Source organism: Dermacentor albipictus, chromosome 3 (genome assembly GCF_038994185.2).
Source record: "Dermacentor albipictus isolate Rhodes 1998 colony chromosome 3, USDA_Dalb.pri_finalv2, whole genome shotgun sequence".
Taxonomy (NCBI): domain Eukaryota; kingdom Metazoa; phylum Arthropoda; class Arachnida; order Ixodida; family Ixodidae; genus Dermacentor; species Dermacentor albipictus.
In genome coordinates, this window is record NC_091823.1 from 145,661,393 (window position 1) to 145,675,030 (window position 13,638).

Below are 13,638 nucleotides of genomic sequence, written 5' to 3' on the forward strand. Positions count from 1 at the left end.
ATGTTACAAACTTGAAAGTCAGGATGAACATCTTAGTAATTTACATAATATTTAAAATTAGAAACTGAATTATCTGTCCATTCCTATTTAAATCCACGAAATAAATTGCACCCAACATTTGGCACAGAAAGTAAGTTTATTTCAGTTGCAGTACACTCCTAGTTCTTTAACCCACCTTTACATCCAGCCAAGCACAGAAACATTGTGAATTAACATTGCTTAAGCCTTTATGGGACATTTCTCTGTTGTTTATTTACTCTTTTTGTTTGTTTGTTTTTCTGCAGGTTTCCTGAAGAGTTTGACCAGACGTCATCTCACAGGATTCGCAGCCCCAATGACATGCAGTTTGCGTTCTCCTACTTCTACTTTTTGATGAGTGAGAAGCATGAAATTCAGCCTGAGGAGCACTTTGATATGTTTGATGTCGACAAGTCGGGGTGAGCATAACGTCATAGCGTAAGCTGGATTTAAGTGACGGATGTGTTTGTGGGCAAATCGGTCACATGACATGTGACTTGCGTATGATGACTTCACAGCTAGCATTCATGCAACAGGGTAGAAATGTAAACTAACCCTACTCTCTCCCCAAATCATGGGCGACGTTGCATTCATGGCCATCAAACTAACAGTTCTGCCACGTCACTTTGTTACGCACATTTTAGTTCGAGTGACTTAAATGAGATTTGAGATGGCTTTTGCCAGACTAAAGGATATTGCTGTCAATATTTCAATTTTTCTCGCGGTAGATCCCAGCAGTCATATGGATTTTGGTGGTAGTATCGTGAATTGCTTTACATGGACTGACTGAGTAAAAAAATCTTGTGAGTCTTGACACTCGAGAAAAGGCTGACGACAGAATAAAATTAAGCAAGTATTAGACATTTGTAAAACATTAAAGCAAAAGCCTGATTGCATGCTTGTCACACTTTTTGTCATGATTAAGATGCATTATGAAGAATTGTGGCATCTGTCCATCAGAGCACACGACGGAGCTCACCGAAATTGCCACACCTACTAGTAGTGGGCCAGTGCTGTCAGCGCCTTCACAGGAGGAGGGGCAGTATGGGAATGCTGGCATGATGAGCGGCATTGGAGCTAACGGTGGAAGACAACAACGAATGTGTGAGCAGTGGCATGAGCGCGTCTCTCTGACCATTGTCAGGGTTGTGGTCAGGGTTGTAGGGAGGACCTGGCTCTTCGTCAGGAACTAGGCGTACAGGATTTATTTGCACATTTACATTAAAACAAGAGATACATTCGACAGTCTAGCGTGACTCCCAAATGGAACACGCAAGAAGAATCATAAAGCAAATGAGCACAGAGCGCCAAGCACACCGCTTGTCGAGCACGAGCACCTTCTAGCAGCCGACAAACTGCGGCTTAAAAAGCCTCTGTCCTCCCTAGATTCATAGGGGAGGGAAAACTGCTGTCCAATCTTTGTCCAATCGGACTGTCCACAGTCGTTGGGGCATACTCGACCCACCTTTGAAGGGGAGGGCTCACACACACACGTATGCACTTTGGATTCCCAGAACCCGAGTTGAGCGGTTCCTCGTAGCCAGGTGGTCACGCCTGACCCCAGCTGGCGCCTCTTAATTCCAGAGCTGACTTTCTCCGGTAGTTGCCACGAGTGTCAGCAGACTGCGACGAATCCTGGGGCCCAAGGAAAAACATACCGCAAAGCACCCTTTTGTAAGAGAAGCTCTTCTTGCTGCAAAGAGACCATGAAGGCCACGGCAAATCAACCAACAATACACAGTCCGCCAAACGTGGCCAGCCGCGCTGCCGTCGCCGACTGTCCAAAGAAGGCGCATGGGGAATTAACGTTGCCGTAGTCTCCAGTTATCCGAAGGAAATTCATGGCCGGTTAGCGCTGTCGTCTTCACCGATTCTCTGAAGGGCGCCACCCCCCCCCCCGTGGCAGCCAAAGCTCCTGTAGCGGGCTGAGGTAGCTTCGCAGAGCAGTACCTCTGCAGGCCAATCGTAACACCATGTGATGTGCAATGAGGCACACATAAGGCACACCTTTAGTAAGCCAGAACAGTGGAGCAGCCGTGGCTTCAGGGAAGTGTGCTCGTCTCGCACCCTGGAGGCCTGGGCTCGAATCCCACCCAGACCGAAATGTGGCAAATTTTTTTTTTCAAGCCCACTAATTTACTTTGTTTACAGGAACCTACCTAAGAAATGTGATGTCAATCTGATGATTTGTTAACGTGATTTTACTCTTTGCGAAGTCGGCCATTTTTCGTCACGGCACAGTTTGGCCAAGATAGCTGCCAAGGTTACTGCCAGCGTAAACACCTAAGGCTTTCGTCTTAATCATGCAAATGTGAACTCTCATTTAACTCTGCAAGAAATTGTGTTGGCAAGAACCATGCAACAGACCAACAGCTGACTGTCAGAGCCTGCGCCATTGTCATCATTATCACAAGATGGTGACAGAACAAGTTTCTATTTAATTAGGAACAAGTGTAAGTTGTCTGCTAGCATAGCTTGTGTCAATGATGTGCTTTCATCTCAAAAGCTTACTCAAAAGATACATTATTTTAAGCTAGTGCCGACAGCAGTTTTGGGCAGTATGGGTGCAGTATAAGCTTGGGCTGCACGGAATCGAAGACAGGAACATATAGGAGAACCAACGAAATACATACCATTGTCATCACACCATCGTGTATATTCTGTCATTGTCATTGCATTGTTGCCATGCCATAGTCATCGTGCAATCATTGTCATTCCACCGTGACGTCTTTGTCATTACGCACTCATCATCCAGCCATCTTTGCAGCTGTCATCTTGTCATCACACAGTGCTTTACATACAACGGGCATCTCAGCTGGTTTACACTACAAAGCTGTCATTTGAACTAGACAATCATTCCACGATGGTTTCTGCCAAATCTTTTGGCACGTGCAGGAAAAAAAAGAAAGAAATGGAAAGACATTGCAGTAACTTGTTGTGACTTCCACAGGCCTTATAAAGCACACTGAAACATTAGAAGCTGCCCTGACGTTTCTTGTATTTGCTTCTGGCACTTTAGGGAGCCAAACATGTTTCTAAATGTACTTTACACAGTATATTTTAAAGGGAATGCGTGAGTGTACAGTTTGGTGTCGGTCGCCAGATAGGATCTAGGCCTCCGAGCTGGACCACAGTGGACAAAGTGATCCAGATGGGCATTGACCAAGAAAGAGAGCTCATTGTTGACGGCACTCCTACGTGTCAGCATGCACAGACAGGAGGTATATAACAGTGATGTTGATGGCGATAGGCAGGAGTGAATCATAAGCTCTATACAACATACAGCTTGTGAGAATTTTCCCCTCTGCCAGGTGCACAATCGCCCAGCTTGCAGCAGATGACTCATGATTGGTGCTGCTGACACCTTTCCACACATCTGTGCAGTGGACTGACATAGCTGCTGCTGGCACTTGCAGATGTAGTGTGCCAGGAATGTGGAAACATTTGGGTCTTCCCTTTAACAGTGTACCGCACTGTACTTTTCGGACACAAGCATATGTTTCTAGCAGACACAAGTTTCTTGCAGACAAGTGCTAGGAGGCTTCTTTCTTTTACAGCGAAGCTTTTAGCCTCTAGTTGGTAGGGATGTTTTGTGGTATGCTTACCTAAAATCCAGCAGCTGGAAAAGGGGTTTGAGTTTGCGGGTAATGGAATTACGTTTTCACATATGTTTGAATTACAGTTCGAAGCCATCATGTCTGCAGCTTGTGTATAAGTCGTACTTTATGCATTTTCTGATGCAATTTACTTTTAAGCATTAGTTCAGTAAGGCACTGCGCTTGGCGGACAGCCTGGAAGAATAAGGACATACGCTGCACATGTGCATGCGCACATGACGTAGTGCGTCACTTGTGGTAGTGGCACTTGTGTAACATTGTTTAAAGGGACACTAAAGGTTACTATTAAGTCAACGTGGACTGTTGAAATACCATCACAGAAACCTCGAAACGCTTGTTTCGTGGCAAGGAGAGACTTATTTTAAGAGAAAATGCGTTCTGAAGCGTCCGCGTACCTCTAGCGCAGTTCAAATCGCCCGCCCTCCGATCGAGGAGAACTGACATCATGGTCTCATAGTGACGTTGCGCCATCAGTGAGTAGAACGGCGTCCGCAGACGGCGCTACGGCTACGGCCAGAAACAGAGCCAAGACAGAGCCGACAGCAGAGCGAAAGCGGGAGTATGGTGGCTAGCGGAAGGAGTCCCACATTACATCCCACGGCACACGGAAAGTCCGTTTTCGTTAAACTATACGCTGCGGCGAGCTCGCAGCGTGGTCGGCGTGGTCTGTGAGAAGTGACGAGCCTTTCCGCACTCGCAACAGGGCATAAAAAAGTGCGAATCGACGCAAAACTCGGCCTAGAAACGTGCTTCGCCACAGCCGACCCAGATGTCGTTTCCCGCACCGCCACCAGGCACCGCTACTATACCTCAAGCTCCAGCGCAAGACGCCCATAAGCTGGTACTTCATTCTATGACGCAAACTTCGACGCTCGTCACAATGGACCCTGACACCGACAGATTGGCTCGCGATGGTGGGCTCAACTTCAGCGATTTGAGCACCGACGAGCGCGACCTGCTGCTGAGGGCTCGCACTGCCAGCGTCGTTGCGTACTACGACGGCGGCCTCGACACCGGCTTTCCGGAGCGGGAAAGCAACGAGGGCTTCCCACGACATCACATGGACGTGGCATTCTCGCTGCTTGTTCCAAATGAAAGTTTCGCGAGTCAGCAGAACCCTCACAGCACGACGCGATAACGAAAGTACTGAAACTCCAAAGCGTGCGCGGCGCAGAGTCGTGCGCGCAGAGTCGAGCGAAAACGAAACCTTTCGACCACCCATACTACTGAAGGGTAACGTCAAAATCTTATTTTATGTTGGAATTGAGTAGATTTAGACAAGTAGCATTTTCTTCCGTCTTATAATCGAATGAAATGATATTTTTAATACGAGTAGTTGAGTATTAGTAACATAAATTACGGGGAGACCTTTCGTCATCGGTTTAGTACCGGAATGTCGCTGGGGGGTCTCAAATCGTGTCATGCATTTACCTCAATTTCTCGGTTACTAAAGCTCTGTTCGCGATTATATTGACGCCTTAGACGTTCTAGAACATTGCTCTACCACTTTAACTTGACTTTCTGGTAACCTTTAGTGTCCCTTTAACGTCAGTTGGGATGGCGGTTCTTGTCTAATGTCTGCACCAGCTTCGCTGTGCATCCACTTTCACAGGGTGGATTGGAGGCAGACCTTTTTTATTAATTTTAAATTTTTTTTACGGATCTCATGGTATCGTGCAACCTCTCTGTCTTCCCACCCATTAGCAATTCTTTGCTTCGGTGCAGCAGATGTCATACAAGCCACATTCGGCTTGTCAGTCCAGATTCCTCTGTATACTTTCTTTTTCGCGTTATAGAAAATAAACTTCCCTTGTTAGATTGAATGATTACTGAAAAGGCACGGAGCAAGAAACATTTAGGAGTGGAAACTCCGCTGCTTGCGGCGACCAGAAAAGGTCACAAGCCCGCGGAGCCGTTATCGTGCTGGTGGCCTGGAAAGAAATTACCGCTGTTGAGAGCGCGCCGGAGCTGCCTGCCCGGGCGCTGCATTCTTTTTTTTTTTCGCTGCGACTTCTACGACGTGTCACATGGCGCCGCCACTGTATACGGTCCCGTCAGCGCATACAACAATTGTGACTTTATCTGGTCACCCGCGCTCGCTTGCGCTGACGGGAGTTTCACCTCCTAAATGTCTTACTCCGTGTGAAAAGGCAATAAATATTGTTAATAGTACCATTCATTGTGATTGCAGGACGTGGTCTGACCGAGAGATCCGGACCCTAGTCACACGTCTTTTTGAGCTGCCCATGGAAGCTGCCAACTCGCGTCAGGTGGAAGAGCACCTCACAGAGTGTGCGCATAACTTCACCCCTGCAATTGTGCCCTCAACGCCTTCCTATGAGCGGTACCTGGACTCTAAGCTGGTGAGCAGAATTAGTGCCTACAGCTCTTAAACATGCAAGGTGCTCTGAAGATCCTCAGCTAAGCTCTCCTTATTTTGCTTTGTCATGTTCAACCAAATTATACTCAGCATATCATATTGCTTTCATACTTTGGAAGTGATTGGTCACGAGTGCTGAAGCCATCCATTTGGGCTTTTCAAAAAGTTATGATATTTACTCAATTCTAATGCACTCTCAATTTTAACACACACCCGATTTTCATGACCAGAAATGTAAAATGCCACTGCTTTGATTATGTAGCAAGCATCCCAATTTTCATACTTCAAAAAATTATAGATAAAATGCTCTTAATATTCCAATCAGCAATTTTTCGTGGTAAGAGAGATAGAGTAATGGCAATTTGTTCTTAAAAAAATTAACTTTTTTGCGTCGAAACCAGCATTGGACCAGGCATCACTCATTGTTGCTGCCGCAGGTCTCCTAACCACTCTTACCAACCTAGAGTATCTCATTTCTGGTGGTGTTTGTGGCATTTCAGATAATGAATTCTTAAACACTCTGAAGACTATGGCATGTTGACTACCATGTTTGTTCGATCATCATATCTTCTTTGCATAAAGCCCATCACTGTGTTTAACCCACACTCGACTTTTCCAAAAATGTCTCCATTCACAAGTGCATGACTTGTCCACGTCGTGCGTATCTTCGGCAAGCGCCTCCTTCCCCACCTTCTTTGGCAATGCTGATAAAGCTAGATTCACATGACAGACATGATTGCGGACAAATTAGTCATGTGACTCTGGACATGAATCGTATCACTTCACAGCTAGCATTCACATAACAGAGGATGAGAGCTTCGCAACGGAGAAAATGCAACAGAGCCAAAAAATCACAGTGCTTATTTGGCTCTATGCGCTATTGTGAAACTCTTCGTGCGAACCGATAGAGCGCTGCAAGGGGTGACGTATGAGTTTTCAGGAGCTGCATGCACTATTTGCTAACTACTAAACACAAAACGGCGAACCGTAGAGATGGACAAGGGAGCTTCAACACGCGGGGGTGTGGAGAGGGTGGAGTTCCCCAAAGAGATAACAAAGATAACAAAACTTTGAATGGTGGAAAATCTTGCCACAAGGTATGTTCATGGCAGTGCATGCTGCGTTGCTGTGAAGCCACATTGCAAGGCTAAATTTGCACATAACCCGCACCCCACCACTAGTGTTACATCTTTTAAATTCTTTGTGTGGGTTACACACGAAAGAAAAAATACGATATAAGGCAATCACAATTATAGATGAGGGTGCAGTTGGGGTATATGAGAAAAAGAAATTAACCCTTTCAAGGTTGATTTTTTTCGTCACATGCCCCAGGGCCGACTTTTTTTAATTGCAGATTTAAGTTCTTCAGAGGGACCTATTTGAAAAAAAAAAATTTACCATAATTTTTCTAGGTTGACTGTAAAGAGAGAAAAAATACTTTGTGTTGGTATATATGTTTTGTTTATTCATGAATAACAACAATAAAAAACAGGAATAAACTTATAAGAATTGAAGATTTGATGCATTGGTTATACAGTGAAACCTTGTTAAACCGTACCCGCTTAAACTGTAGTTTCGGTTTAAAAGTAGTAAAGTCAATTCCTCGACTCAGCGGCCATTGAACATAATGTATTTTGTATCCGCATTAACCGTACCAGCTTATTGCGTACGCATCAGTTAAAACGTAGCGTTTCCACTTTTCGTCGCGCAAACATGGCGGTGCGTCGTGTCCATCGGGCGGCCCGGCAGAACAACAAGCCTCGGAGATCGGTACAACGGCCTCCAAGCGCCCTGTGCGTTTGCATGTGAAGCCGTATCAACATCAACATCATTTCGACGCCGCATGGACGCCATGCCAGAGAGCGTTGTGGCGTCGTGCAAGCGAGGACTCTCGTCATGTCAAAGCTAGGATAAAAAAGACGCCGGGTGCTCAGCATAGAAGAAAAATTAGACATCGTCCGTGCTACCGAACGTGACACGAAGAAGTCGGCGCCGGCCTGCGACATGGATCTGCTGTTGACTACAGTGTGTGGCATTTGGAATGCGAAGTTGCTCGGCAGCGCTGCTGCGACCGCGAAGAGATGTCGGCTACGAGGTTCGACTATTCACCATCGTTGCCGCTGTTGTTGCCGAAGTGTCAACTAGCGACAGTGATGAGGACGACATGGAAATCGACAGCACGGGCTATTCAGGCCCGACAGTGGCAGAAGCTGCGCGTTACGTCAGCCTCGTGAATGCGATCGTCGCAAGAAGAGGGGCGCGATAACGTAACTATTCCAAACGAAAAGTTTTCCGAACTCCGGCACCCGGCAATGAAAAAGGCGCCACGGGACTTATGCAGCACTACTGCGCGCGTGCACGGAGAGTACGTAACGCCAACGAGGAATCTGTCGTGCCGTGCGAGTGTTTGCCGAGAAGAGGGGGGCTGGCTGAGAAGGTAGTGACTACAGTGACGGGGCCCGGCACTTTAACATCTGTACTACAGTGATGGGGCCCGGCACTTTAACGTCTGTACTACGGTGACGGGGCCCGGCATTTCAACATCTGTACTACAGTGACGGGGCCCGGCACTTTAATGTCTGTACTACGGTGACGGGGCCCGGCATTTCAACATCTGTACTACAGTGACGGGGCCCGGCGCTTTAACATCTACCCTGCAGTGACGGGGCCCGTCTCCACTTTAACGTCAACACTGTAGCGGCGTCAATGGCCGCACTTCTTTCAAACAGCATTCTATGCAAACAACTTCGAGCACTTCACGTCAGGCAGTGAATAAGGAGCGACTCCGAAACTCTCTTATAAGGGAGGGGCCGCCGCGAGCCGCTCCCACGCTGGGACGGGCAGGCCGTGCCTGACCGCCTCCTCCGTGGTGAGATGATCGTGGTCCCGCAACGAGGGACACCGCCAGAGCATGTGTTCTAAAGTGCAGAATGGACCTCCGCACTCTGGACACGAGCCCCGCACGGACGCGGCGTTAGGTTGCCCCTGTGATCCACCACGGCCGCTGCGAACCGGTCGGACGAACCGTATTGGGCGACGTCGACGAACGCGACCGATCGTGGATCGTCGGCGACGGATCCGAGAAGTGCGGCTGCCCGGGCCCGGCGTCTGCCTACATTGCGTTGCGGGTGCACGTTGTGCGGGAACGGCGAGACCGTGACGGCCTCCCGCGACCACGCGTCGAGCGCGCACCGCCTTTCCCTGACGGGTTAAAGTCCAGCGCCTCCAGGATCCGCCTCCCCGCTGGCGAGGAAGCGAGCCTGACAACCTGGCCTAACTTCTGTGACTCAACCTCATGGAAGGTGTTGTGGACCCCCAGCTGCATGAGCTTCGTGGTGCTGGCGTCTATGGGGATGCCGAGCACTTCACGGACCGCGATATTTTATTGCAGTACTGTCCACATTATAATTCGCATCCGGACCCAACCACTAGCTTGCGGTTATTGGGTCCAACAATCTTTTGTGTATGCACTGTAACACCTATGATGATTATAATAAAGAAAGAAAGTTCAGTATAATGGAAGGGGAACGATAAAAAACACATAAAAAAGGCACGGCACATGTTCCTGCTTGTGCAACGCCAGACAATGAATATTCTACTGAATTAAGAAAAAGAATCAGCGGGTAATTGCGCGCTTAGAAAACCGATAAACATGCAGTTCGATGAAATTTGAGAAATAATAATATTGAAGCTTCCAAGACTTTAGAAGAAAAGAAAAAGAAAATTAAGACTGAATCATCGCGACGGAACATCACAAGTCGCCGTAGGCGTCGGAGGCCCTAGCTATAACGAAATTATTTTTGAACAGCTCCGATAGTGTCCATGCAATAATGGTTGCTTGCGTATTGTCAAATGCTCATATGCTGCGGCATAAAGCTCAGGCACGGTGCGAAAACGTGCTCGGAGCGAAAGCGAAACATCTTGCGAGGACATGCATGCAGACGCGAAGTCGGTCACCGCGAACCCGCGCGATCGCTGCATTAACTGTTATGCTACATTTAGTCACATAGACAGCCATCCCACCATAAGAACATACTTCACATAGTTTTCTCGGCGATTGCTTACGTTTCACGCAAAACGGTTCGGGGGAATCGATCGCGGCGACCGCGCGCAGTGTCCCAGCTTACTGTACGTAGTAGGCAGATAGCGTCTGTAAACCATTCTGCGCTTTCTGTTTGTCCAACATTATTATTTTAAAGGTAAAATACTGCCATTTCGAGAGTACTTGCACAATTGTTGAGGAGGGCTGCCGCGTAGTATGTTTATTTAGCGCCGACGCATGTGAGGCGCTTCCGACAGATGGCGACTCCGTAAGTCATCCTCGCCCCCGTGCTCGCGTCATCGTGACGGCCCCGTCGCTGCAGTGCTGTTGTTAAAGCGACGGGCCCCGTCACCGTAGTGTGGATGTTAATGTACCGGGCCCCGTCACCGTAGTGCAGATGTTAAAGTGCCGGGCCCCGTCACTGTAGTCACTACCGGCTGAGAAGCTGGCACGCAGCTTCAGTAAGTTTGAGGCCGCTGTCGTCGTGCTAGGCCGCCGCGACATCAAACGAAAATAACACTTACGTCCCGCGAAGTGAATAAATACTGCATGTTTTTTCCCCTTTCATCGCACTCTCTCTGAGTTCCGTTATCGACAGGTAAGTGGGCGATCTCATGCTATTTCGCTTAAACAGTACTACCGTTTAGTACGTACTTTTTCCGAGCTCCGGCCGACTACGGTTTAACGAGGTTTCACTGTACAGATAGCTCGAGGCTTAGAAAATGTGCACACGAAAATATTTCGCAAGTATAAAATGTTCCTGCTCTTACACTAATATTTACCTCCATAACTGTGTGTTAATCGAACTGCGTATTTGAGCGCTTCCAAGCAAAATGTGTGGTTGTGTGCCCGTGAAAAAAGCAAAGCGCATAATAAACTTCTGCTAATCTTCATCTTATCGCCAACCAGAGGCAATTAGTCTTTGGGAGTCTCAAAAAAGAAAAGAAAGGACGGCGGCATCCTCCACTATGTGCACCCCTGTGAGCAATAAATGAGTGAATAACATGCCCTTTGAGCGATTAGTAACGAGATAGCCATCAGTTTTGTGAGCGCAAGAAGCCCAAACTGCCCACGGAACAGAACCAAAATTAACCACTACGCACGCCAATGCACGAACAGTAGTATATAGAGGCACTGGAGAAAACAAACCGTGCTACAAGAATCAAGAAAGGAAGGCGCGAGAAAAAGATTCCCTGTATTCCCGCATAGTGGCAGCACATGCCAGGAAAGAAAAAGTTAGGAAATTGGCGCTCTTTTTAAACGTACAGACGGCGCCGTAAATATACAACATCGACCATTTTGGACTTGTTCGCGGCGCCGTATATTTACGCCAGTGACCCTAAAAGGGTTAAGTATGCACGCTAACATAAAGCTATACTACAGTAGAACCCCGCTGTTACGTTCCTCACTGCTGCGTTTTCCCGGCTGCTACGTCGCTTTCATGAGGTCCCGGCATAGCTTCCATAGGATTCAATGTATAAGGAACCCCACTGTTACGTAGTAGCTGTGAAAACGTTCCCGCATGATGCGTTGCAACCCGAACCCACCTGGGCTATAGTAGGCAACGCGCTCCAACCGCCATTTTGGCTTTTGATGAGTTTTGACCGGGCTTGGCCAGGCTTGGCTATAGAACTGGCTGCAAGAAGACGCACGGCAGTTCGAGAGGCCGCCACTAGATGACCATTCGTGAAAAATGCTCTCACTATCATCAATGTGATTACAGTCACCGCATGGTTTGTTGGGCGGGTCGACTCACGGAGGAAGGAAACTCAGGAGAGGCCCTGACGTCACTCTTCGGGAAGCTATAGCTAAAGGGAAGCCGGAAGTTGGCTTTGCTCTGCCTATCGGGCCGGCTCTCCTCTCTTGTTTACATTTCTCGCGAAACCACGCAGCGCTGCGCGCAACCGGGCTGCTCAGACGCGCGTGCTCCACAGCAATACTAAACAATCATTAGCACGTTAGCAGGATTACGCCAAAGAGGGCAAAATTTCCCGCGGATATTCATTCGTCTGTTGCCGTTGCCTGGCTTGGTGAAGATGAGGAGCACGAGCCGCATGATGCCGGGGAGTTGCCAAATCTTAGCTTTGGAGAAGCCGTCGCGGCTCTGGACCTCCTCCGCAGGTACGTCGCACCTCACATCGACGCTGACAGCAATGCGGCCTTCCAGGCTATTGAGAAACGTGTGGTGATTTCTAGCGAGCGAAAGAAACGGCAAGCCACCATTCTAGACTCTTTTTAAGTTCTAAGCGCACTCTGTGGAAATAAATTGTCTATAGTTGAAGCTGCACTTTTTTCATTCATTTTCGGTGCTTTCCTCACTGTTGCGTTTTCCTGGCTGTTAGGTTTTTTTTCCTCGGTCAGGTGAAAAATGTATGAACGGGGCTCCGCTGTTTACAGTAGTGGACGGATTACTTGGACTTGGCAGGAAATTCCCAAGATCCTCAACATTTGTAAGTCTGAAAAAGAAATGCGTTTTTACCACAGCAAAAGATAGTGCCTTCATTTTTTCTAGTGGCCAGGAAAGTTTGTAAATGCAGTGCATGTGCACACATGTTTACATGCAATCACATCAGCATGTTTCGGCCATTGTCATGCTCATCCTATGACATGGAAAAGTGCAATCAAAGCTTACACTTACTGCACTCTTTTCCTCGTGTCTTTTCCTCCAGTCGAGCCACGGCTGTGTGTGCCTGTCAGTGCAGCTGAGTGCATATGTAGCTCTCACGCCCCATCTTGAAGGTAATCTGCAGCGGGCACAAAGGCTGGGTGCACCAAGGTGGCTGGTGGCTTCATGTGCGCTGTCATTGGAGGTCGTGCATCTTAAGTTTCGGAGATGCTTTGAAGCAAGGGGCAGATGAAGATTAGCTCCCCTATGTACGTAAAGCCAAGTGATATCTCAGTGAAGAAAATTTGTGCACTCACTATATGCAGTCATGAATCCTGACACCTTCCTTCCGCAGTTGTCCCCTGGACAAAGAGGAGACGATCTCTTATTTGTCATCCAAAGTTGGAGCCTCCGGGATAGTGTATCCCACCGCTGCTACCAGTTGTTGCGACGCCTGTTACTCGAACCTCGACCGGCATTACTACTGGGTAGCGTGGCGTTGTTGGCAGGCTGCAGGCGCCTGGTAGACCATGGCAACCAGGCAGGGGCGAGACGCTTTCTAGTGTGAAACTTGCACTGTTTATTCCATGGTTCGTGAAGGATAAAAAGAAGGGAATGAATGAATGAAAAACACATTGCAGGGCCGCCTAAATAGGCCCGCTAAAATCATAGGCGGGATTTTGCTCACGTCAACGTCACGTGACATGTACTGAGTCCCGTCAGTGCTTGGTGGCTGCTCCCTCTCTCCTAGGTGACATTGCACGTGCTTGCCTCCACTGGTGGTAACCCGTGGGTCCTGTTCACAGAAAGGGTCTTCCCTTGAGTCGCACAGTTCGTGGAAAAGGTTCTCCCCTTGGTCACGCACACATGCACAGGGGCCCGAAATCACTGCAGGGTGCCCGCCAGCCCGGCAACCTCTTGAGACAACCATAACAAATTAGGGATCCATCCTCCGTTTCGATTAGGCAGGGTCTTT

The 13,638-nt window shown here is 48.2% G+C and overlaps 1 protein-coding gene across 2 annotated transcripts in view; it reads left to right on the forward strand.

The window, feature by feature from the left end:
- Gnptab (N-acetylglucosamine-1-phosphate transferase subunits alpha and beta) overlaps positions 1 to 13,638 on the forward strand; it is a 121,344-nt gene that overhangs the window by 79,642 nt on the left and 28,064 nt on the right. For both annotated transcript variants that reach the window (XM_070536124.1, XM_070536125.1), the window contains exons 18-19: positions 285 to 437; positions 5,827 to 5,998. In XM_070536124.1, coding sequence (XP_070392225.1) covers positions 285 to 437; positions 5,827 to 5,998 — 325 coding nt within the window. The remainder of the gene's footprint in view (positions 1 to 284; positions 438 to 5,826; positions 5,999 to 13,638) is intronic.